This window comes from Pecten maximus, chromosome 6 (genome assembly GCF_902652985.1).
Source record: "Pecten maximus chromosome 6, xPecMax1.1, whole genome shotgun sequence".
In the NCBI taxonomy this organism is placed as follows: Eukaryota; Metazoa; Mollusca; class Bivalvia; order Pectinida; family Pectinidae; genus Pecten; species Pecten maximus.
The window spans coordinates 29519859-29546270 of record NC_047020.1 but is presented as its reverse complement, the minus strand read 5'-3'; the positions used below and the strand labels follow the sequence as shown (position 1 = coordinate 29546270).

Genomic DNA, 26412 nt, shown 5'->3' with positions numbered 1-26412 from the left:
CAAAAGAGTATACTTCGGACATCGCTGTGTTTCAAGATTCCAAGGCCAAGGCCAACGTCACACTTGCTATATTTCGACCGATCAACAACCTACTTCCGTTCCACAGTCGGTACATCGTCTGATCTTCGAGTGTTACACCTTGTTGATTTTTTTTCTGTAAATATGTCCGTAAGATGTAGTTTAGTAACTTGTGTATCTGTGACGTTAGCTACACTAAAGCCTCTCAGACGGGAGTAAACAAGTATCAACGAAATCAACACAGAAGATGCCTTGATTGTTTCCTGAAATAGCTACGGTTTAATGGTGGTTACTTGAATTGCGTATTTCATGAAATGCAATTTAGCACTGTGTTAGGAAGTGTCCCTAGGAATCATCGGAGATCCGTACAGTTTTGATGACGGAACCTATCAACACTAATTGCCTGCGATTCGTTCTCACTTTTTATATTGTGTTAGCTCCTCAGACATTGTATTATGTCGGCACGAACTCACTACTCGACACCAGGTCATCGCTAGCGTCCTCGTATCCTTGCTCAGTGTAAACAGTCTTTGGCTCTTTCAACGCTTTTTTTTAACTTAAGGATATTCCTTACATATAATTCAATTTAATTTTAAAGAAGAATTTTAGGAAAGCTCCTCAACTAAGATTTTAAATCATACATAGCCTTTAAATGATTTATAGAATGTAAAACACATTCTATAAATCCTTTAATTAATAAAGGATATGTATGATTTATGACAGCAGGAATGAGAATATCTAGATTAATTATACATTTATCTAATGATTAATTTATATATAAAGATAGAAAGACTTAACGTTCCCTGCCCCACCTCAAACAAAGAAGAGTTCCAATTTGTTTCGTATTCTTAGCTTTACAGGTAAAATACTACTCGTATTATAAATAAGTAATAATTATATCTGGCTTTTACCCGAGTTCACTAAATTGTATATATTTTGTTGAAATTGATGTTTCTATGTTCATACTTATGAACCATAATGCTTCAAGTTGAATGAACTATTGAACTACACACATGTTGTCGACAATGGCTTCTGTTGTTAATACTTGTGTGCAGCATTACCTGGAATAATTCAAACCATGTGTCAAAATCCTAAAAGGTCGTCAACCAGTAATTTTTAAAATGACTATTGAGAAAATCGCATAACCTTAGCTGGAAAAGGATGTTCCTTTATCTGTACCCATTAGAAGAAAAAAAAACTCAATCAGCCGTAGGAAAATAAAAACTTAAAATACAATGCATATGTGATGGGTACCTCATTGTGGTCATTGATAAACCAGACTATCTATATGGACCACCATCAAGGTAAGTGTGACCTATCTCGCACCATTAACTTATCCTTGTAATAAAACATTTCACAGACGTCCAGCCCTCACGTGAGGCTGGCGGTCCTTTACTTGTAAACCGCTCCATTACGTTTTGACAGAAGAGATCCCATATCGTCCACTGACATACAGGGTTTAGTGTAGGAACTCTTTAGCATTGTCCGTGTAATCATAGGGCCTGAAGGAGCTCGCCCTGTCCCGCTTCTGTTGGCAAAGGGCGTAATACCATAGCTGTCACGTGGGTTATATATGTTAATAAATCTCTAAAACAAAAATGGCTGGAGGCCAGCGATGTAGTGACCTTCGGTGACCCTAGTTGGACAGCAGATTATGCCGCACAAGATTGCGCAATGTCGATGTATGAATTGAACATATGTAGCTATACCTTATGTTAATAAATCTGCACCAAACTTCATATTTTTGAGGATGGGGGAAATGAGAAATAAACATTTTATTACTTCGATTTATTCACATTTTTATTTAAAATCGTATCTGAAGCTGCACATTTAAAAGAGTTTGAAATAATTATTGAAAGTTTTGTTATACATGTACACGTAAATAATCTCGAACCTATTTTTTTCATGGCGTATCTTAAAACCGTCAACATGATTTTAATTGTTGCTTCTTTTACATGAGCTCGGTCAGTTAAAACAAATTCCTTTTTTTCCTTCGTTATTATCGTCTATTTGTGAGGAAAACCAAAGTGCCACACTAAGATTTTTTAAACTCTGTAAGAATATTGTACACACGATTATTTCATTCATTGGATGTATCTTAAATAAAAAGTGACTTTGAACGAATAATCAAAAATATTCAGTGAGGAAAAAGAAATAAGGCAACAATATCATGTGGATTACGGGCGAATCCATGTGGTTATTGTAACACCAGTATCACTGACCTGGAACATTACCCCTGCTGGACCGACCTCGTCAATATTACTGTAGTGTCATACTTCTGAATAGCTATATTTGTCACATAAATTTATAATATTTTGTGAAAATGTTAACATGAAAAGCTTCGTTTAATCTGGCGGAGAGTGACGTGGATGTTATCAGGAGTAACAAAGATAACGTCAGAATGTTAAGTGTTATGATTTTATTGCTGTATAAAGGCACGTATATGTATATACATGGTATAGCTAGGCACACAAAATATAAGTAACAGCACCTGTGTCATTCAATCTGATTTTGATTACGATATAATTATAAATGAAAGCACAGTCTATATCTCTATGTACTCCCCATTACTTAAATTTCAACTAAATTTTTAAATATGTACATACACGTATATCAATAGATCCGGTTACATGTAACTGTTACATCCGGTCAAGTCCAGGTGACGAACATGTAACTGTTACTTCCGGTCAAGTCCCGGTTATATATACGTTCATGAAACTTTTACATCCGGTCAAGTCCCTGTTCATACATATATACGTACATGAACTGTTACATCCGGTCAAGTCTCGGCTATGTATACGTACCATTGACTGTTACTTCCGGTCAAGTCCCCGTTACGAACATATATACGTACATGAAACTGCTACTTCCGGTCAAGTCCCTGTTACGAACATATAAACGTTCATGTGGTTGGTACATCCGGTCAAGTCTCGGTTATGTATACGTACATGTAACTGTTACATCCGGTCAAGTCCCTGTTACATACATATATACGTACATGTGGTTGGTACATCCGGTCAAGTCTCGGTTATGTATATGTACATGTAACATCCGGTCAAGATCACAGTATTTTATATTAATGTCACATCTGGTCAAGACTTTGGTATGTACGTACATGGTAAATGTATATACAATATAGACCACAAATACTCGTAAATGTATGATATTGCACCGTGATTTACATAAGTAAGACAAAGTCATGAACCCCGTATATCAGATTAAGTAACAACATATCTGACAGTAAAAACTAACGATGTAAAGTTCAACATTTTTGTCACAAAGATGCTTTGGTAATCATCATATACATTACACAAAATAATAAATGTAATAGTTTTAAACATTCAATACCATACATATCTCAGCAGTATGACATGTACATCGATAACATTGGTATGCTCTGTCATACTTGTGAAATACGAGGACACATTAATATTTTTTATTTACAGTACATGCATTTGTTTTTTATACTAAGTAAGTAAGTATGTAGTGAAACAAATACCTCAGTGTGTCTGTACCAAAACAATTTATTCCAACGTCGCTTCATGTACAACCAAATAAAATCTACAGCTTCGGACCTTAGTCATAGTTCTATCAAATTAATGATTTATCGAGTATAGATACGCATTTCCTATATTTTCCTCGCAGATTTTATCAAATCGATATTTCACTGGTAAACAGCAGCTTTAAAGCTATATGTTACCAACAATAACGTTTTTTAACTGCTTGACTGCTTTATCAACGAAAAATCAAGAGGAAAGGAAACAGAATCTGGTGTTTACGACATAACGTGTATTTTATATAATGTGAATGTATATCAATCAATAAAACCGAGGAAAACACATTGAAGGCCCAGACGGTAACGACCAGGTCCACTGACCACGGAACCAGGGTTTAGTCTGACAGGGTCAAGACATCTATACATGACATTTTTATTACACATTTACACGTATCTATATATAGACATACCTATATATGACTATATAAGACTGTTTATACGTGACGTATCTATATTAAGACATGTCTTATCTATACAAGACTGTCTATACATGACATATCTATATTAAGACATGTCTTATCTATACAAGACTGTCTATACATGACATATCTATATTAAGACATGTCTTATCTATACAAGACTGTCTATACATGACTTATCTATAGACATATACGAGTATTTAACATGTATACGTACGGCATGACATTTATTTACAAAACATATCCATACGTGCCCTATTCATATAAGACGTATCTTTATATAAGACATATTATATATCAAGTTCCGGTGGTTGTGTTTTAAGCTGTTGTGATGACAATTTGTTTTTTCTGCCACACATTTGTCAAGTTCTGTTGTTCAAATTCCAGTAAGATATTATAATTCGTCCCTTGTCACTCTGTCTTGTGGAATACGTTTTGGCCATTCTTGTATATTAAGTAAGTAGCTTGTATGGTCACATGACCCTGGTTTCACAAACTTCGTAACGTTTAAATAGTCTTGATACTTATGATCAAACAGCAACAAAGTGTACTGTAATCTTTGGTTCATAATCTAATGGCACCGTGCCAGACAAAAAAAAAACCAAAAAAACAGTAAAAAAAAAAAAAAAAATACACGCGTCATTTTAAATGGGTTTATAACAGAAATATTCTGGTAGAAACAACAATTTATGCTTACATCACCGCCATATGAACAAAATAAAGGCATATATTTGTCTAGTATGTCGTGGTAACAGATTCTGAACACGTGACCGGTCATCAAGACCTAAGCATTTAAAAATGCAAGATAATAAATGTTTCTTCACCTCCATACAGGACGAGTTTTCACAATGAATCATTACCCCTCTCTTCGTTCGTGTAAGGCAGACTTCACCAGTAGATTAGCCGATGGCTGAACGTCATGGAACATACAGTTAGCGGAAACAAGTCAGACAGGTAATATACATAATTCGATAAATAAAAAGTATGAATGCTGTACAATCACAAATGCTTTGTCAATGTTTACATTACAAATTAGCATATACATGTCAAACACGTGTAACCTTAAAACACTTTAAGGAAATGCAATTCTTCATGTTTATATTTGAACTGACTTAGCACCTAAGTGACCACATCAGTCCGGATATATATATATATATATATATAACCATGTTTATATCTAAATCGGCAGTATACAACTGACCTCACCAATCCGGAAATCAGGTATATCATATGTAAATTGTTTACGTACACAACACCTGTTCTGACATGTGGTCACGTGAGTAAGAAAGGTACAGAACACTAAGATATAAGACCCCGCATTTCTCGTCTGTCACAAACAATAATCTATTAATAACACGATACATACGCGCATGATCGCCCGTCTACCCACACTTCTTTATAATTACATAACTGTCAACTTTTAATTTGACATCAGACACCTTAAGGAAACATCTTAAGATATATAGAGGTACCGTCCTTGAACATCAACATCCCTGCTGCCGTTATTTCACCAGAATCAGCATGTAGGTCTACATAGGTCGTGCATTGTGTTATTTCTGATTTCCTCTCCACTCGACTTGTCCTGAGAATAGGAAAGGACTGACCTTTTAGGGTCAGGATTACGCGAGGCCTGGAGGGATGTGATCGTATCGTCATAAGCCTTATGATGTACACGGTACGTCGTGGATAATTTAATCAGACAAGTGACCGGAGAGACAAAATAGATTATAAGTGTTTCCTATCTCGTATCATCTATGACAACCCAATATTAGACCGGTTTGATATCTGTCGTGGCGACGTGGTCAAGAGAACACACGCAAATCACTTAACATGGCCGAAATTACTCCTCAACGAAAACCATTTAAGTAATTGTGCCCACAGAATATCGCCACGTTATCACCAAACGATACATATTTAACTCTAGCAACCACTTGTAGAGCTTCAGTTGACAACATTTTCCAGTTAAAACCATGACTATACTGGATGTGTAAAGCCCAGAAGGTAACTTCTCAGAGTAGAAGATATGCTGCCACACTTGTGATATTTTGGAATTCGAACACTAGGCTTCAGTCCACGAAACACGTGATAGTCTTTTACGTGGTGAAAGTATATGCTAATATCTATGTGTTATCGTGTCACATTGCAAATCTAAAAATCTCGCACTTAGCTACATTTTTCACGCTGCTGCACGGCCCATCTTTGAAACCTGTACACTCAGTACAGGAAGTGGTGAGGAGGGAGGACTAGACTCTCAGTAGAGGAAGTCGTGAGGAGAGAGGGCTAGACTCTCGGTAGAGGAAGTCGTGAGGAGGGAGGGCTAGACTCTCAGTAGAGGAAGTCGTGAGGAGGGAGGGCTAGACTCTCAGTACAGGAAGTCGTGAGGTGGTGGAGGGCTAGACTCTCAGTACAGGAAGTCGTGAGGTGGTGGAGGGCTAGACTCTCAGTAGAGAATGTCATGAGGTGGAGGGCTAGACTATCAGTAGAGGAAGTCGTGAGGTGGAGGGCTAGACTCTCAGTAGAGGAAATCGTGAGGAGGGAGGGCTAGACTCTCAGTAGAGAACGTTGCGAGGGGGAGGGCTAGACTCTCAGTAGAGGAAGTCGTGAGGTGGTGGAGGGCTAGACTCTCAGTAGAGGAAGTCGTGAGAGGGAGGGCTAGACTCTCAGTAGAGGAAGTCGTAAGGAGGGAGGGCTAGACTCTCAGTACAGGAAGTCGTGAGGGGGGACCAGACTCTCAGGACAAGAAGTCGTGAGGTGGAGGGCTAGACTCTCAGTACAGGAAGTCGTGAGGGGGGAGGACTAGACTCTCAGTACAGGAAGTCGTGAGCTGGAGGGCTAGACTCTCAGTAGAGGAAGTCGTGAGGTGGTGGAGGGCTAGACTCTCAGTAGAGAATGTCATGAGGGGGAGGGCTAGACTATCAGTAGAGGAAGTCGTGAGGTGGAGGGCTAGACTCTCAGTAGAGGAAATCGTGAGGAGGGAGGGCTAGACTCTCAGTACAGGAAGTCGTGAGGTGGTGGAGGGCTAGACTCTCAGTAGAGAATGTCATGAGGTGGAGGGCTAGACTCTCAGTAGAGAACGTTGCGAGGGGGAGGGCTAGACTCTCAGTAGAGGAAGTCATGAGGGAGAGGGCTAGACTATCAGTAGAGAATGTTGCGAGGGGGAGGGCTAGACTCTCAGTAGAGGAAGTCATGAGGGAGAGGGCTAGACTTTCAGTAGAGGAAGTCGTGAGGGGTGACTAGACTCTCAGTAGAGGAAGTCATGAGGGAGAGGGCTAGACTCTCAGTAGAGGAAGTCGTGAGGGGTGACTAGACTCTCAGTAGAGGAAGTCATGAGGGGGAGGGCTAGACTCTCAGTAGAGGAAGTCGTGAGGGGGACTAGACTCTCAGTAGAGAAAGTCGTGAGGGGGAGGGCTAGACTCTCAGTAAAGGAAGTCGTGAGGGGGGAGTGTTGTTCTGTGTTGTTTTGTTTTTACAGTAATATCCTCGAGGTCCCCCTCCCCTTCTGTAGCATCCATTATTTCAGAAAACAAATCAAGGGTTTCTTTTGTTGAAAGCACACGTTCTTGACCCCGAGAGCTACAACCATTGCGGTCGGCCTCGCCTTCACATTCTCCCGCCCTTTCCATCACACTCATGTACAATCGTCTTCGCTGCTCGTTGGCGAGGAAGTCAATCTCGATCACCCTTGTGACGACCGCCTGACTTTTCCGCCAAACGTTGAACTCCTTGTCAATGGGAGTGTACCTCTCCGCCGTGACCGTGATGGTGATGTACGCCTTACCGCCACGCATCACCAGGTCGATATTCTCGTTGACGGAATCAAAGTTATTGGCGCCTTCCTGAGTCGAACTTCCGTCGGCGTGCATGAAGCGGGCGTCGCCGTATATATCTTCATTGTGGTGTTGTACGTCGATGTGCTGGCGGATGTCCTTTACGTCGATGTTAGAGAGTTTAGATAGGAGAAGCTGGCTTGTCAAATGCTGTCGGCCCGCCGGTGGCTGGTCTCTTTTGACTGAAAGTATACAAAAATCATCTTTATCGCATGATCAATGTGAAATAAAAATTGTCGGTATAATTAACATATCTGAATAGATTCTGTCGCACAGAAAGTTCTGTTGCGAAGACAGTTGATATTTATGTAAATTGGTATGCAGAAAGGTATCTATGTATGGAAAGCTTGCCGATCAATTGATCGCAATGGAGGGCGAGACATCTATGCATGTAAATAAATATTAGGTTTATTTTATTTAATACTGTCTTAATGTTGTTTCTTCATAAAGATCTATTATGTGATATTAGTATCTCCTACGAGGCGCTAACATTATACATAACTCTCTTCTACAGACTGTTCAATCAACCAAGTCGTACACGTGACATTCAACTTATCGTTAACAGAACAATCAATCAACCAAGTCGTACACGTGACATTCAACTTATCGTTAACAGGAAGTTCAATCAACCAAGTCGTACACGTGACCTTGCAACTCTCGTTTACAGGAAGTTCAATAAACCAAGTCGTACACGTGACCTTGCAACTCTCGTTTACAGGAAGTTCAATAAACCAAGTCGTACAGGTGACATTAAATTTCTCGTTATTAGGAAGTTAAGTCAACCATGCCGTACAGGTGAACCAAGCAGACCAAGTAACAGTGGCCACCTGAGCGAGGCACCGACGTGATCAGTACGTTAATTCGCCAAGCACGCGCACTTTCCAAAAACATCAACTATTCTCGACGTGTTACTTCTTGATGAACATTGAATGGTGAGAAATAAATTATATTACTTTCCGTTAATTGTTTTTATTTAGTTTGCACTTAACGCTCAATTAGCAGAGCTGCGGAAGGCGACGGATGCCGGAGGCGGGTTTCACTCGGGAAGCACTCGGCATAGGTTCTAACATCAGTTAATTTGGAAGTAACTGCTCCAAACAAGAACAGTTAATTTCAGCACTTCTCTGATAAATGGATTAGAGTGTGTTACAGTAATGCACTATCATTTTGAATATCAATCGAGGACCGTGAAGTACATCACCAGCACTATCTCTAGACTGACGAGCGAATAACGCACACTGGATAGTGTGTGGGTGCTTAGAGTTAGCTTTAAAACGTATGTTAGTGGGAAGATGGATGTAATACTTTCATTTTCACTGGGTCTGTAGTTAACAAATTAAAATTACATAAACTACAAATTACACCAAACCAACAAGTACGACGTCACAATTACAAACAATAGCAGCAACACAAACAAAACACAGTAAAGAATCTCAGTACAACATGGAACATCAGAAATTGACGAGACATCGTCCCAATATTATTACTTTATGAAATTAAAGATTGGAAACTTTTTAAAATAAAATGTAGATCAGTTTACTGCGGACATCAATACAATTTGATTAGTATATAAAGGAGTAGAGCCACGAAAGTTCAAATTTGGCATCGACAAATTTGTACGTAAATGCTAAAAATAACTAAAAGAATGGGAAGGAAATCGCTATTTCGATATACAATACAGGATTTATTTGGCAAAAACACGGAATCAAACCTAAAACTGGACTAAAAAAATGATGAGAACATTTTTGAAAGGTTTTGGAAGAGTTGTCAAAATTTCATTGAGGTTTCGGAGAAGAGGTCGAAATGTATTCTAAGGCGATTAGAATTGATCACCCTTAAAAGTGCTGATTTCTGTTATTTTCATGTCTTTTTTCAATCGTTAACATTAAACAAATATCTTACATCGTAGTTTCTTTTTTTTAGTGTGTAGTTAACTCCGATACAGAACTCCATACAGTGTGTCTTTTAGCCATTTGCATTGTGGGTAATTTTTTTTTTTACTTTTGATAACCGTAGGATAAAATTCAAACATTACAGACAGTTTGAATTACCAAATACCTCCAAATCTGAGGTTACTTTGTATCGCTGGGCCTTACTGCTCCCGAAACAACGTTACGTCGAGGCCAAAGACGGCCAATATTTTTTCATTGATAAGTCGTGGTAAAACGAAAAAGATAAATGATAATGTAAATAACTGTACCGTACGTGTGTACTGTATAGACACTGCGCTCATTTCTGGCAATGCCTGATTTCACATTATTTTTCGTATTAAAACATACACTCAAAATATCCAATAGTTTAAATGTCTTGCAAGAACTGTAAAACAACTGACCACTGTTTAATAAAATACTTAATTCAATAACTGATTTCTTTAAATCATTTACTTTTCTTTTAATATTCTAAACTTTTATTACCGTGTGTATTGAAAAATACAAATAAAATGGATCAATTGAAATGGAAGAGAATAAAACACACTGATTTGGTTATATTCCAATGTTTGTTAATAAATAGAGTATGATCAATTGACCTTTTTTTCTTCAAAAAGCTCACTATCACCATTCCCTCACATTTAACAGCTTCGTTCGATATATGAACGGATGAAAGTGCCGGAATAACGTTCTTTATTTGTTTATTATACGCAAAGTCATAACAAGATCATTAGAGTGCTTCACTTCAATAGACGTTTTACAAGCAAGCGTCCGAATGGCTCTATCAGTACAAAAATGCATCAGAACATTGACAGAAGATAATGGTTTTAGGAGAGAGTCTGTTGTTGCAAGATGAATAATTGGGCGAAGCATGATTATGGTCGACAAATGTGGCCAATTATCAGAACGCATATTAGCAATATTTTTAACCAACTACATGTACTATTGAGCTGACAGCAGACGATATTTTTTCAATTTTCTAAAGTCAGAATGAAATCTGTGTATCTCTGTAATTAACGAAAAATTGTGCAAAATTATAAAATTTGCAAAAAAAAACCGGAGAATTCTGCAGCGTTTCCGGGTGTTATTATACTACTTTGCTTAACTAAAATGTCTGTTCGTACTTTTTAGGTATGGTTAGTTTTGCCTGTCCTGCTTTTATGTTCCATGTTTGTCCAGGGCCGTATTTGCCGTTTTATGGATCTCCCCCCTTTATAACAATACCCGTGATTTTGATAAGCTAAAGATAACCAAACTTTTAAATAACGTGTAACAAATATTCTGGACTGAACCACTGTCAGTAGGGAAGAGTTTGTGTCGCGTCATAGATTGTTGACGTCAGCAAGAGTCATTTTTGTCAAATTTAAAAATCTGGCAGTGAAAGGGTTAATAATGTACTCCAAATGACCACCTTTCTTCTCCAACACTAATCTCATTCTTTCTCTTAAGTCTCTTTATACAGTTTCATATGTCAGACTTTAAAACTTCCTGATCCCTCTCTTCTAATCGTCAGTTGAAGTTTGTTAATGTCATTCGGAAGGGAGTATAAAGACTTAAACCCACGAGAAAAAAGTCTAACGGATTTAAATCGGGCGAGAGTGGCGGCCGATCAATGTCGGAACAGAACGATATTAGTTGTCTCCAAACGTATCAAACAGACTAACACTCTGATAATCAAGCTTAAAGTGTGCTTCATTAGAGAACCGGATAGCATCACTAAGGTTTGAATTTAACTCACTGAATGTTCCTCTCACAGATTTCTGTGGGGTTTCGTCCATGATACATCGAATACTGTCTATGCTTCCATCAATTCTTACAACTTGTTTCTTCCATATTCACGACTCATCGATCAATGTTCACAACGCAAGATGAAAAAAAAGAAGTGAAAAAGAATGAAAGACTGATTTTCTTGATGGTAAAGGGCTATAAAGAGGGGTTTGATTGGGTATCGTGGCTATGACATTCAGCGAAGATAAAAAGAACGGGTCAATTACAGCGAGAATTACAACTCTTATCTCACAAGTTAATATGTCTATGACAACGCATATCGATACCTGTCAGTTATTTCTTATGTTATTGACCCTAAACACGATCGTGACTATAATAAAGGGTCGCTCCCTTTGTACTGTAAGTAGTAATCTGGAAACTATTGACCTATAAGTTACCTCCCCTTGGTAATTATCCGGAAACCACTGACCTATAAGTTACCTCCCCTTGGTAATTATCCGGAAACCACTGACCTATAAGTTACCTCCCCTTGGTAATTATCCGGAAACCACTGACCTATAAGTTACCTCCCCTTGGTAATTATCCGGAAACCATTGACCTATCAGTTACCTCCCCTTAGTAATTATCCGGAAACCATTTACCTATAAGTTACCTCCCCTTGGTAAATTATCCGGAAACCATTGACCTATAAGTTACCTCCCCTTGGTAATTATCCGGAAACCATTGACCTATAAGTTACCTCCCCTTGGTAGTTATCCGGAAACCATTGACCTATAAGTTACCTGCCCTTGGTGGTTATCCGGAAACCATTGACCTCTAAGTTACCTCCCCTTGGTAGTTATCCGGAAACCATTGACCTATAAGTTACCTCCCCTTGGTGGTTATCCGGAAACCATTGACCTCTAAGTTACCTCCCCTTGGTAAAATATCCGGAAACCATTGACCTATAAGTTACCTCCCCTTGGTAGTTATCCGGAAACCATTTACCTATAAGTTACCTCCCCTTGGTAAATTATCCGGACACCATTGACTTATAAGTTACCTCCCCTTGGTAATTATCCGGAAACCATTGACCTATAAGTTACCTCCCCTTGGTAGTTATCCGAAAACTACTGACCTATAAGTAACCTCCCCTTGGTAATTATCCGGAAACCATTGAGTGATAAGTTACATGTACCTCCCCTTGGTAATTATCCGGAAACCATTGACCTATAAGTTACCTCCCCTTGGTAATTATCCGGAAACCATTGACCTATAAGTTACCTCCCCTTGGTAATTATCCGGAAACCATTGACCTATAAGTTACCTCCCCTTGGTAGTTATCCGGAAACCATTAACCTATAAGTTACCTCCCCTTAGCAATTATCCGGAAACCATTGACCTATAAGTAACATGTACCGCCCATTGGTAAATTATCCGGACAACATTGGGCCTATAAGTTACTCCCTTAGCAATTATCCGGAAAACTACTGACCTATAAGTTACTTTCCCTTGATAGTTTCCGGATACTATTTGCTTCTTAGTGCCGGACCTTATTTTACAATCGACCAACACAGTCGCCTGTACAAGATGGTTATTTTAACAGTGATGTTCTGTTTGGTTGCGATCAAATTAGAGTTTCGTGTCCAGACACTACCAGACAGGAACACACCTTCCGTAAATCTGTTTTGTGAACAATTAAACTTCAATCGATATTTTGGTTTGAGAAAATTCACACAAAGTATACATGTGGATTATTTTACAGCGCTATTCCATATTTCCCAGGGTACTCATTTGAGAGTCTACCGAAGCCGGAATGTAATTAGTTTTGCGCGGGAGATGTAAGTATTTCACGTCTAAGACACATGCCAGCAGTACTAGGCCTTACATCACCGTGATTGTTTAACGCCTGTCAATTATTACACGTATATCAACGAATGGAAGTCGAGAGCGCAAAGAGCATATTCCCTAAAACAAAGCTGTTCCTTAAAGGCATCTGGCCTGAGTGTTACCTCGTTACTGGTTGTTTTTATTAGTCTCGTTTTCGACTAGCAGCTTCTGGTTGATTTTGGTTAAGACAAGTTATTTGTTTTTGATAATCCTAGAACCAAGTGACATTTGATATTTAACGATATACACGATTGAAAACAAAAGTGCTACATTATCAACATATCAAGCGCGATAGAAACAGTTCCCAGCCGAAAAGTCGTGTTTGTGGTTATAGAGAAAGAGAACTGTATGTCCCGAGATATGACCCACCTACAGCACTATGGGTCCCTTATACAGACTCATGGTGTCAACACCAAATAAGTCGGTCCATGGAGGTAGCATCGTTCCGAGCCCACGAGACGCTATAAAACAATCCCCTAGCGGCCGTAGAAAGATCTGCAATCTATGAATTTACAATGAAAATGTCAAAATTGAAGCCACCATCCACGCGCCAGGCTCCCTTGTATCGTTTAGCGAGATATTGTATATAGAAATTTGAAATCTCAAAATTCCCATATGGCCTACACAACAGCGATATGAATACGGTAAAGACAGAGGAATCCCGACCCAGGATGGAATGTTCGGTAAAGGCCAACGTTCGAACATCTCCAGTATCATCCATACCGGACTCGTTTGTATTGATTATGAGGCGGTTAATTATACCACTGCGGCCTACTTGTCCCCAATTACTTCCTTAACGTTCCTGTTGGAATTAATGAGTTTACACCGGAGACTGGTACAAACGGGCATTGCCTTCTAACTGGTCTGAGAACATTGTCATTGTGGGGAGGGGGGTCTGTCAGTCCTGGTCCCACTGTTAGTCCACAATAACTACAGCAAAATCTGGGTAAGCCACAATTGTTTCCTTGGAAACAGCTATCCAGCTGGGTTGATAACGGATTTAAGAGTCTTTTTTTTTTTTTTGTCGACATGCAATTGTTGGAGTCTTTCTATAGAACTTAAAATAAAATTGCTGGCAGAATCCTACAACACGAGCTAAAATGTAAAGTTAGTCTGGAAGTTGGTAGAGCAGAAAAAGTGGTATTAGGTGACACCAAACTCAAACTCGCACCACTGAATGACGTCACTGATACTAAACAATCGATGTAAGTATAGATAGCCTCTGTACCAATGCTATGGACGAGGAGTCAGGACGAGGAGTCAGGACGATGTAAGATTGTGCAGGAGGATGGATGCGACACCTACACACCAAAGATAAAAATTGTTCCTGAGAGAAAATAAAAGAGGTAATATGAAACAAAGGAACAGTTTTATCAAAATGCGTTACCTTTATCAGAGTATTAATAATCATTAGAATTTCAATCAAGAGATGTTACTGAAATTGAAACATCATTTCAGGAGCTTAAATTGTTTTTGAAATGACCTGACAAAATTTCATTAAACTTGAGCAGACGAGTAATGAGCTAATCTTCAGCGTTCACACAGCGCGCAACGGCTCGAACCTACATTGTCTGCGGCATTAGGGCGTCTCTGTACCAGCTATTTTAAGAAAAGAAATATTTCATGCACACGTATTTGCATCTCCTTCGGGAAGGGAGATATTTCACGTCCTGCAATTCCTATCGGAATCCGTTCCGGCAAATCAATCTGCATGTAATGCTGGGAATTCCGATAGGATTACTCCTGACGTTGCTTCGTGTTTTTTGTAGACCTGAAGTAGTGATTGTGTTCCAATTGGGACATGTACACGTATGTAATCATTACTAGAATTGTGTGGCTGATTAGCGTGTAAATAGTTAATAAACTCCAACCAATCTACAACACTGTGGGCCATGGGCCTTACCGGTCATCTGACTCTAAAGACCCTTATACTATTGTAGTACAAATACTCTGTAACAAGTATAGTGGCACAGTTGGCCATGGCGGCCATCCTAGATTTCGGACCGACCCGAAAAATAACAACACTTGATCAGGACTATCTCAGGATAATTTTAGGTAAGTTAGAGGTGGATCCCACTGGTGGAACTTGAGAAGAAGTTTGAAATAGGTATTTTTCAGGAAAACCATGATTGCCCAATCATGTTACAAAATGGCCACCGTGACTGCCATGTCGTAGTTTTTACGAGGCCGAAAAATAACAACACTTTGTTGGCTTACCTTCCTTAACATTCGCACCAATTCGCAGCTCAATGGTACCAGTGGAACTGGAGAAGAAGTTTAAAATGTGTTTTTCAAGATGTCTGTCATGGCGGCCATCTTGGATTTCTGACCGACCCAAAAAATAACAGCACTTGGTCAGGACCATCTCAAGATCATTTCAGGCAAGTTTAAGCTCAATCACACTGTTGGGAATTTAGGGGAAATTATGCACGGTGGACAGTGGACGGCGCACGGCGCACTTCATAGAGATGGGAAAATACCCCAGGGCATATTGTTGGGTTGGTCAGAGTTAAAATTTATGAAAAAATCTGTTTCCCTTCCCCGGTGATGTTTCTGACCAAATTTGGTTAAAATCCAATCATTACTTTTAAGTAGCGATTTAAAGGACTTACTCTACTTCCCCTATAGGGCCCCATCCCCCTAGGGCCAGTGGGGTCAGAGTCACCATTCAAAATCTTTTCCTCTTTTTCCAAAGATGTTTCTGACCAAATAAGGTTAAATTAATTCAGAACTTTTACAAGTAGCGATTTTAAGGGATTAAATCACCTCTATTTTTCCTATTGGGGCCTGTCCTCTAGCCCAAGGGGGTCACAATCACCGTTTATGCAAAATTTATGACTAATAGCGCTTTAAAGGAATAACCTCTATTTCCCTTATTGGGCCCCGCTCCTCAGGCCCCAGGAGGGCCACAGCCACCATTTATGCAAAATCTGTTCCCCATCCTCCAAGGATCTTTTTGGCCAATATTGGTGAAAATCCACTAAGCAGTTTACAACTAGTAGCGATTTAAAGCAAATGTTGACGGACGAGGGACGCGCCATGGCATAAGCTCACCGGACCTTCGGTCAAGATGAGCTAATGACTGACAGATGAAATTAAGTTTCGACATTTAAGTTATGACTATTTCTTAGAAAATGCTTCTACTGCTGGTAAAACATCCTTTTCCCAGGTCGTTCAGTTTCTATGGTTACATATCGTTGACAAGCGTACGATATACAACGAATGCATCACCATACCATCAGATGCCTTATGAGCTAAAAAAAAAAACCAACACCATTGTAAAAGTAAGATAATTAAGTGTCGTTGTTGTTCTAGATACGGGGGTGAATAGAGAAGAGAATTTGATTACTTACTACAAAAGGACGAGAGGTGTTCGTGCACGTGCTAGCTCTAATGAGGAGGAATTATTTGTCCCGGAATCGTTGCCTATTCTACATGCATTTACTGATGGAAAACAAGAAACAATGTACTTATTATACCACGACAATCAAACTCTCTGACACGTTTACTGATTCAAACACATCTGATATCTAATTAAAGAGGGCTCCCAAATGCGCACGTACTCTTTAACCTTTTTTAAGTGCGGCGTCGTGTAAGTTCAGTCAGAGAGAGTAGGCGCGTGAACTTCCGAAGAACAATACGCAGGTGCGTCGAAACAGTAAACTTGGACCCAATAAAATCATGTTGACCTCAATAATATCGATGATTCTAGTAAATCAAATTGATATAATGTAATCAGTCTGTACCCTGTTTAATAGTAAAATGTACCAACGTTAGACCTACGGTTGTCGTTTTGTACCGGTATACATCAGAATACTATGTGATATTACCAGGTCGATATTGTACAGTTTTAACATACCACACTTCTTTTACTATGTATACTTAAATAAGTTATAATGCATTAATCAGCATTATGCTCAACATTGTAATACATCGTATAGCCTCCTAATGGACATTGTAATACATTGTACAGCCTCCTAATGGACATTGTAATACAATGTATAGCCTCCTAATGGACATTGTAATACATTGTACAGCCTCCTAATGGACATTGTAATACAATGTATAGCCTCCTAATGGACATTGTAATACATTGTACAGCCTCCTAATGGACACTGTAATATAGTGTACAGCCTTAGAATGGACATTGTAATACATTGTACAGCCTTGTAATGGACACTGTAATACATTGTGTACAGCCTTGTAGTGGACATTGTAATACATTGTACAGCCTCCTAATGGACACTGTTATATAGTGTACAGCCTTAGAATGGGCACTGTAATACATTGTACAGCCTTGTAATGGACACTGTAATACATTGTGTACAGCCTTGTAGTGGACATTGTAATACATTGTACAGCCTTGTAATGGACACTGTAATACAGTGTACAGCCTTAGAATGGACACTGTAATACATTGTACAGCCTTAGAATGGATAGTGTAATATATTGTACAGCCTTGTAATGGACATTGTAATACATTGTACAGCCTTGTAATGGACATTGTAATAAATTATATAGCCATGTAAAATGTGTTGAATGTATCATACATTGTATCTCACATAACTGTATTAACCGCGTTTTAGACGATATACACGTATCACGTCCTGAGCCAGACAAGCTCGTCCCAAACGAGACAGGTTGAGAGGTCTGTTCCCTGAGGACTAAGGCACCAGGGCTGATATTGCGAGGTCCTGATGAGGCCATGACAGTTCCTTCAATGTTCGTCCATTGATACTATCGTCCGGTTTGGTCTAACAGAACTTTCCGCGCTAACAACCAGTACAGTACTTATTCCAGACAAGTTTGCCTGGCCTTATCAAGTACAACTCGATCACTGTCAAAATGCTTTCCAATCAAGCAATTAACATTGAACCAGTAACCGGAGATAGTTCCTGACCATATCCAAAAATACTAGGAACCTGAGGTAGATTCCGACCTGCTCTATCGATACCAGTAACCTCAAGGTAGATTCCGACCTTCTCTATCGATACCAGTAAATCTGAGGTAGATTCCGACCTTCTCTATCGATACCAGTAACCTGAGGTAGATCCCGACCTTCTCTATCGATACCAGTAACCTGAGGTAGATCCCGACCATCTCTATCGATACCAGTAAATCTGAGGTAGATCCCGACCATCTCTATCGATACCAGTAACCTGAGGTAGATCCCGACCTTCTCTATCGATACCAGTAAATCTGATATAGATCCCGACCTTCTCTATCGATACCAGTAAATCTGAGGTAGATCCCGACCATCTCTATCGATACCAGTAAATCTGATATAGATCCCGACCTTCTCTATCGATACCAGTAAATCTGAAGTAGATCCCGACCTTCTCTATCGATACCAGTAACCTCAAGGTAGATTCCGACCTTCTCTATCGATACCAGTAAATCTGAGGTAGATCCCGACCATCTCTATCGATACCAGTAACCTGAGGTAGATCCCGACCATCTCTATCGATACCAGTAACCTGAGGTAGATCCCGACCATCTCTATCGATACCAGTAACCTGAGGTAGATTCCGACCATCTCTATCGATACCAGTAACCTGAGGTAGATCCCGACCTTCTCTATCGATACCAGTAACCTGAGGTAGATCCCGACCTTCTCTATCGATACCAGTAACCTGAGTTAGATCCCGACCTTCTCTATCGATACCAGTAAATCTGAGGTAGATCCCGACCATCTCTATCGATACCAGTAACCTGAGGTAGATCCCGACCTTGAGGTAGATCCCGACCTTCTCTATCGATACCAGTAACCTGAGGTAGATCCCGACCTTGAGGTAGATCCCGACCTTCTCTATCGGCACCAGTAACCCGGAGTTAGAGTGGTTCTATCGATACCAGCTACCCAAAGGTTACACGTTTATCTATTCCGAGTTAATAAAAGTCAGTATAGTTTTACAATAGTCGGCAAGTTTATATTCTATATCTCTTTTTCAAACACCATTAAATGACCATAGCTCTTGATAGGACATTTTAAACAGATATGTACAAAATGTATACGTTGATAGAGTCAATTCAAGCAACATGACTCAATATTCTCGTTAATGGCTGGGAAAGTTTCTGGTACAATGGTCGTGATTAATTGATTAATTTGTTAAGGAACTTGTAGTCACATAAGTTACACAATATAACAACAAAATGGCGGTATTTTAATGCCGTTATTAACTGTGATCACGTTGTTTGTTTAGGCCGCTGACCTGAGCACTGTACCTGAAGGCGATACCTTTCCCCCGTACATCATTTAAGAAATGTTTTAAAGAAAATTACATCCAAATCTTCCTGGTGGTTGGTATGAGGTGATACGTATGTCAGATGACTACCAGCCAAATAAGGTATTGTGTGAGGATACGCCTCTAAGTTTAATGTAATGGCGAATGTGATGTCAGTGAAAACCCAGAAACACGCACGCCATAAACTCCGCATATATTGCCGTGTATTTCCTGGCTAGATAGTTCCTCGTAACTAATTTAATGGCACCAGCATTTCAATACTGACCCTTAATACAGCTTTACGTGCTGCTAACACGGGTTAGATTGGATTGAATCTCACAAACATTTTCGGTTTTTTTAATGCAAGAAATCCAGCTAGATCGCGCTGATGGCAGATAGGGTCTGGAAGCCGGGAGACCGGGAATGGTTACAGGCGTTGATCTTATCCCGTAGTTAAATCGCTTTAATAAGGAATTCTGATCACAGAAGTACGAAGACATTCTATAACAATTGACGGGTTATCAACACACCGCAAGTACCTAAAGACAATCTTAATTCTGAGGTACGTGATTACTTCTATAAGGAGCGATCGATAGCTACAATACACGATGACGTCAGCGCCATAACCACTACAGTGTAATCTCACTGAAATACTGTCACACACATATGACATTATACACAAAATAATTATACTGTACAACAACACATCCGTACAACAACGCCATGCCCAACAACAAGTCAGTACAACAACGTCATACACAACAACACGTCCATACGACGTCATACACAAAAACACGTCCGTACAACAACGTCATACACAATAACACGTCCGTACAACAACGTCACACACAACACGTCCGTACAACAACGTCATACACAACAACACGTCCGTACAACAACATACACACAACAACACGTCCGTATAACAACGTCATACACAACAACACATCCGTACAACAACGTCATACACAATAACACGTCCGTACAACAACGTCACACACAACACGTCCGTACAACAACGTCATACACAACAACACGTCCGTACAACAACATACACACAACAACACGTCCGTATAACAACGTCATACACAACAACACGTCCGTACAACAACATACACACAACAACACGTCCGTACAACAACATACACACAACAACACGTCCGTACAACAACATACACACAACAACACGTCCGTACAACAACGTCATACACAATAACGATCCCGTACAACAACGTCATACACAACAACACGTCCGTACAACAACATACACACAACAACACGTCCGTACAACAACATACACACAACAACACGTCCGTACAACAACGTCACACAACAACACGTCCGTACAACAACATACACACAACAACACGTCCGTACAACAACGTCACACACAACATGTCCGTACAACAACGTCATACACAACAACACGTACGTACAACAACATACACACAACAACACGTCCGTACAACAACATACACACAACAACACGTCCGTACAACAACATACACACAACAACACGTCCGTACAACAACGTCATACACAATAACGATCCCGTACAACAACGTCATACACAACAACACGTCCGTACAACAACATACACACAACAACACGTCCGTACAACAACATACACACAACAACACGTCCGTACAACAACGTCACACAACAACACGTCCGTACAACAACATACACACAACAACACGTCCGTACAACAACGTCACACACAACATGTCCGTACAACAACGTCATACACAACAACACGTCCGTACAACAACATACACACAACAACACGTCCGTACAACAACATACACACAACAACACGTCCGTACAACAACATACACACAACAACACGTCCGTACAACAACGTCATACACAACATGTCCGTACAACAACGTACACACAACAACACTGCAAAACAACGTCACACAAAACACTACAAAACAACGTCACACACAACACTGCAAAACAACACAACAACATGTCCGTACAACAACGTACACACAACACTGCAAAACAACGTCACACAAAACACTACAAAACAACGTCACACACAACACTGCAAAACAACACAAAAACATGTCCGTACAACAACGTACACACAACACTGCACAACAACGTCACACACAACAACACGTCCATGTAACAACGTCTTACACAACAACACGTCCGTATAACAACGTCATACACAACACTGCATTCAACAACGTCATACACAACACGTCCGTACAACAACGTCACACACAACAACACGTCCGTACAACAACGTCACACAACAACACGTCCGTACAACAACATACACACAACAACACGTCCGTACAACAACGTCACACACAACATGTCCGTACAACAACGTCATACACAACAACACGTCCGTACAACAACATACACACAACAACACGTCCGTACAACAACATACACACAACAACACGTCCGTACAACAACATACACACAACAACACGTCCGTACAACAACGTCATACACAACATGTCCGTACAACAACGTACACACAACAACACTGCAAAACAACGTCACACAAAACACTACAAAACAACGTCACACACAACACTGCAAAACAACACAACAACATGTCCGTACAACAACGTACACACAACACTGCACAACAACGTCACACACAACAACACGTCCATGTAACAACGTCTTACACAACAACACGTCCGTATAACAACGTCATACACAACACTGCATTCAACAACGTCATACACAACACGTCCGTACAACAACGTCACACACAACAACACGTCCATGTAACAACGTCTTACACAACAACACGTCCGTACAACAACGTCATACACAACACTGCAAAACAACGTCACACACAACAACACGTCCGTACAACAACGTCATACACAACATGTCGTACAACAACGTCATACACAACACGTCCGTACAACAACGTCATACACAACATGTCCGTACAGCAACGAACACACAACAACACTGCAAAACAACGTCATACACAACAACATGTTCATATAACAACGTACACATAACACTGTACAACAAACGCCATACACAGGAACACGACTATACAACGTCATACACAACAACACGTCCGTATAACGTCACACATAGTAACACACCACTTAAACTGTCAATATATGTCAAAGGGCAGCGATAGAGCTACTGATACAAACATGTATTTTACCTCGTCTGGAAAAATACAACATATGTGAGTAAATTGTTAGAAAACAATATAACTGTTGATAGAGATAACACTGTCTGGAAACACTAATGGTCTACCGATATACGAGTGTAGTATATAGTGTTATAACAGACATGGCGCACCTGGTCACTGGTAAATAGGGAGTCAAGGTTGACCGATTCAACAACAAAACAACATTGTTAAAATTCTTTTGATGAAGGTGTGCTGTAACAAAAACTTACTTTCAATTAGGACAATTTCCCTTCCGCGTAATGTAACAAAAATCCTTTCATATTGTCATACTGACTAGATAGACATCAGTCAACGAGATCGTTATCTTTTTATGACGTTAATTTCGCGATAAATGGCACAGAGGTATTACGAAAGAAACATCTGACATGTCGGCTGCTAATGTAGAAGTAAATGTGTTGTGTAGTAAGCTTCTCTCATTCAGCATGGCCAACCTGCCCATCTAGTATCCCTAAGGTTCTACACTGTAAACTATACCGTATCTAACAAAATCTAACCTCTGTGTAACAATATCTAATGTCTGTGTAACAAAATATAACATCTGTGTAACAAAATCTAATCTCTGTGTAACAAAATCTAACCTCTGTGTAACAAAATCTAACCTCTGTGTAACAATATCTAATCTCTGTGTAACAAAATCTAACCTCTGTGTAACAATATCTAATGTCTGTGTAACAATATCTAATGTCTGTGTAACAAAATATAACCTCTGTGTAACAAAATCTAATCTCTGTGTAACAAAATCTAACCTCTGTGTAACAAAATCTAACCTGTGTAACAAAATCTCATCTCTGTGTAACAAAATCTAACCTCTGTGTAACAAAATCTAATCTCTGTGTAACAAAATCTAATCTCTGTGTAACAAAATCTAACCTCTGTGTAACAAAATCTACTCTCTGTGTAAAGCAATATATATTATCTATGTAGCAAAATATAACGTCTATGTAAAATTATCTACAGAATATCGCTGTCAAACAATATAGTTTCAGTGTCAAAAAAAATCTTGTCAAACAGTTTCTAACATCCTGTCAAATAATTTCTAACATCCGCATAAACCAGTTTCTAACATCCGTATAAAACAGTTTCTTACATCCTATAAAACAGTTTCTAACATCCGTATAAAACAGTTTCTAACATCCTGTCAAACAGTTTCTAATATCCTATAAAACAGTTTCTAACATTGTTGAGCGTAAAGTGAAGATTCACAGATGTTACACAAATTGGGTGTTTTGTTGGTACAGACTACTGCTGACTACATGTCTTCCAGCAACCTCAGTATAGATAAACGATAATAATCTATTCGGAATAATATTTCCAGGTATTCAAACTAATCATTGAAGCAGTAACCCATTCGTTTATTTCATAATGATAGAAGTGGATCTACATTGTATATATAGAAACGATGTTTCTCTTACTAACACCATGTACAGAGAATAGCAGTAGGACATGTCAATTGTTTAACATCGAATGAAACGTGACCAGTACATGGATTACGGCTCAGTAAATGTCAAGTTTATATAGTATACTCATACATCGCTGTGAGAATAAACTGTAATTTACATACGTTCGATGTTAAACTACCAACGTCAGATTGTATCTATAATCAATTCACGTCATTACAATGTAACCTACATGTCGGAAGGCAATAGCTCCTTAAAAGTATATCTCGGCGAGATACCTACAATGTAGCTGTGTTAATATGTATAAACACCACACACGGCAGTTTATAAGCGGGACGAGTCTAATAAATAAACTTTATCTACGGGTTTAGTTTCTGATGCAAGTTTACCCCATACTCTCCAAAGGAACAAAAACATCTAGGATGTGATAGATGACAATTTTTTCAGGTAAACGTGATTTTTTTTATGAAAACAAATTGTTTCTATGTGTACTATGTTCACTTTCATAGGAAAAATCCCAAAGTAACGAATCAATAACAATGTCACGTGAGCGATACACACGACAATGAAAATAAAATTGTCGCCCTGGGAAAGTATATTTTCCACATGTAATCGTTAGTGTAAGTGTTAGAGTTAGAGTTAAAAGTGCGGTATGTTGTGTTTCTCTAGATTTTTATTGGAATTGAACAGATTTCATTGAGTACATCGTACTCCCGTCGCCAGGTGTCGTTGTAAGCGACACGTGTAAGTTATTAGTTTCAATGCGGATAAACTTAAAAGATTCGTGGGCTGGGTTTGTCATCCACGGAACATCAAAGGTCCTTCTGAGGCTGCCCCCCCCCCCCCCCCCCCCCCCCCCCCCTAGTTCCTCATTGTGCTGTCCAGAAATATCTCAACTTCTTGATAAACACAAACAGTGCCGCTAGGGATCGAACCACACACCTCGGAAGGCAAATGTGGAGAGAATACAGTAAGGTACTGATATATGCGGACAAACCGGTTCGTAAATTTTTAAAAGTAATATTTCAACCATATATCTTGACGAACTTGCAAATGTTAATACAGGCCTTGTGAGTCTTTGTCAAGGCTAGTCTGAAAACAATATAAAATCACCAGGTCCGTCTTTATTTCATAAACGAACAACACCGGTCCATCTGGTCCGTCCGTTTGGACCGCAAAAACGAAAACGGCCCTGATGTTATATAGTCCACCATACCGGCTGACCCTAGTGCCTTCGTAACGTCGTCCTGGTCGACTGGTCCTACTTGATGGGAAGAGTAAGAATAAGTAGGTAAACGTACCCATTGTGTCGGTACAGAGGCCAGGTATTTATGTATATAAAAGCTCAGCTAAACCCCGGTTATAATCGCCAGGGTTATAATTTAGGCTGAATGCTGAGACAGCTGTGTGACCCTCTCAATACACTGACAATTGATTTATAAAATAAAACCCCGGGGCACAGTCACATACGGGTAGTCCACTACTAAATCAACCGGTGTGTACGGCAGTGTTGTATTACATACAAATATACTTTGTTGATGTTTTCTACAGGTAAATATGTAAATGTGTCGACAATGACTAAATGTACAGGCGGTGTTTGTTTACAACGTCACATATTTCATTTTTCGTGGTCGTATTACTGCTAAATTTAGTCCAATTTTCCTCTGATTGAGACAACAACAATTTGACCCACACCAAATATATATGTCCGTCAAAATGTATCTCTTACACTGTTTTGGGGCCAGAGGAAACAATGTATATACTACATGTAGTTCTCAATGGTTCTTATGTACCAAAATAAATAAATAAACAAACATATTTATAGTGGATTTAAGCTTACATTTTGTACATGGTTAAAGCGTCACACGCATGTTCTAAAATAACACTTCAGCTTCTTGGATTGATCAGATTGTGAGGTATAAAATATTAGCGGCCAAATATACAATATACATATAGTAGATTTTGATGCAATTTACATGTTTATGGGCAATGTTTGTAATTGACTGATGTGTCGCTAATTGTGTCAGTAATTAAAACTATCGTTAATCTCAGCAATATAGTACAACTGTTTATCTAATATTATGGTATATGTACTGATGGGTCGTAAGGCTTAACGTTAATAAAATGACTTGGTAAATACAATGCTTAGATGCTTTACTGGCTTGTAACATGTCTTCAATAAGAAAACATTGGTATTCCTCTCCTGCAATACTTCTCAGTAGAAAAAAAAACAACTACAAATACAACACTAAA

At 39.3% G+C, this 26412-nt stretch overlaps 1 protein-coding gene across 1 annotated transcript in view; it reads right to left on the bottom strand.

Moving 5' to 3' along the window:
• Positions 1–2422: 2422 nt before the first annotated feature.
• The window catches only part of LOC117329492, a 50045-nt gene continuing 26055 nt past the window's right edge, over positions 2423–26412 (bottom strand). The window contains exon 4 of the mRNA XM_033887454.1: positions 2423–8002. Within this exon, the coding sequence (XP_033743345.1) occupies positions 7410–8002 (593 nt within the window). The 3' untranslated portion in view covers positions 2423–7409. The remainder of the gene's footprint in view (positions 8003–26412) is intronic.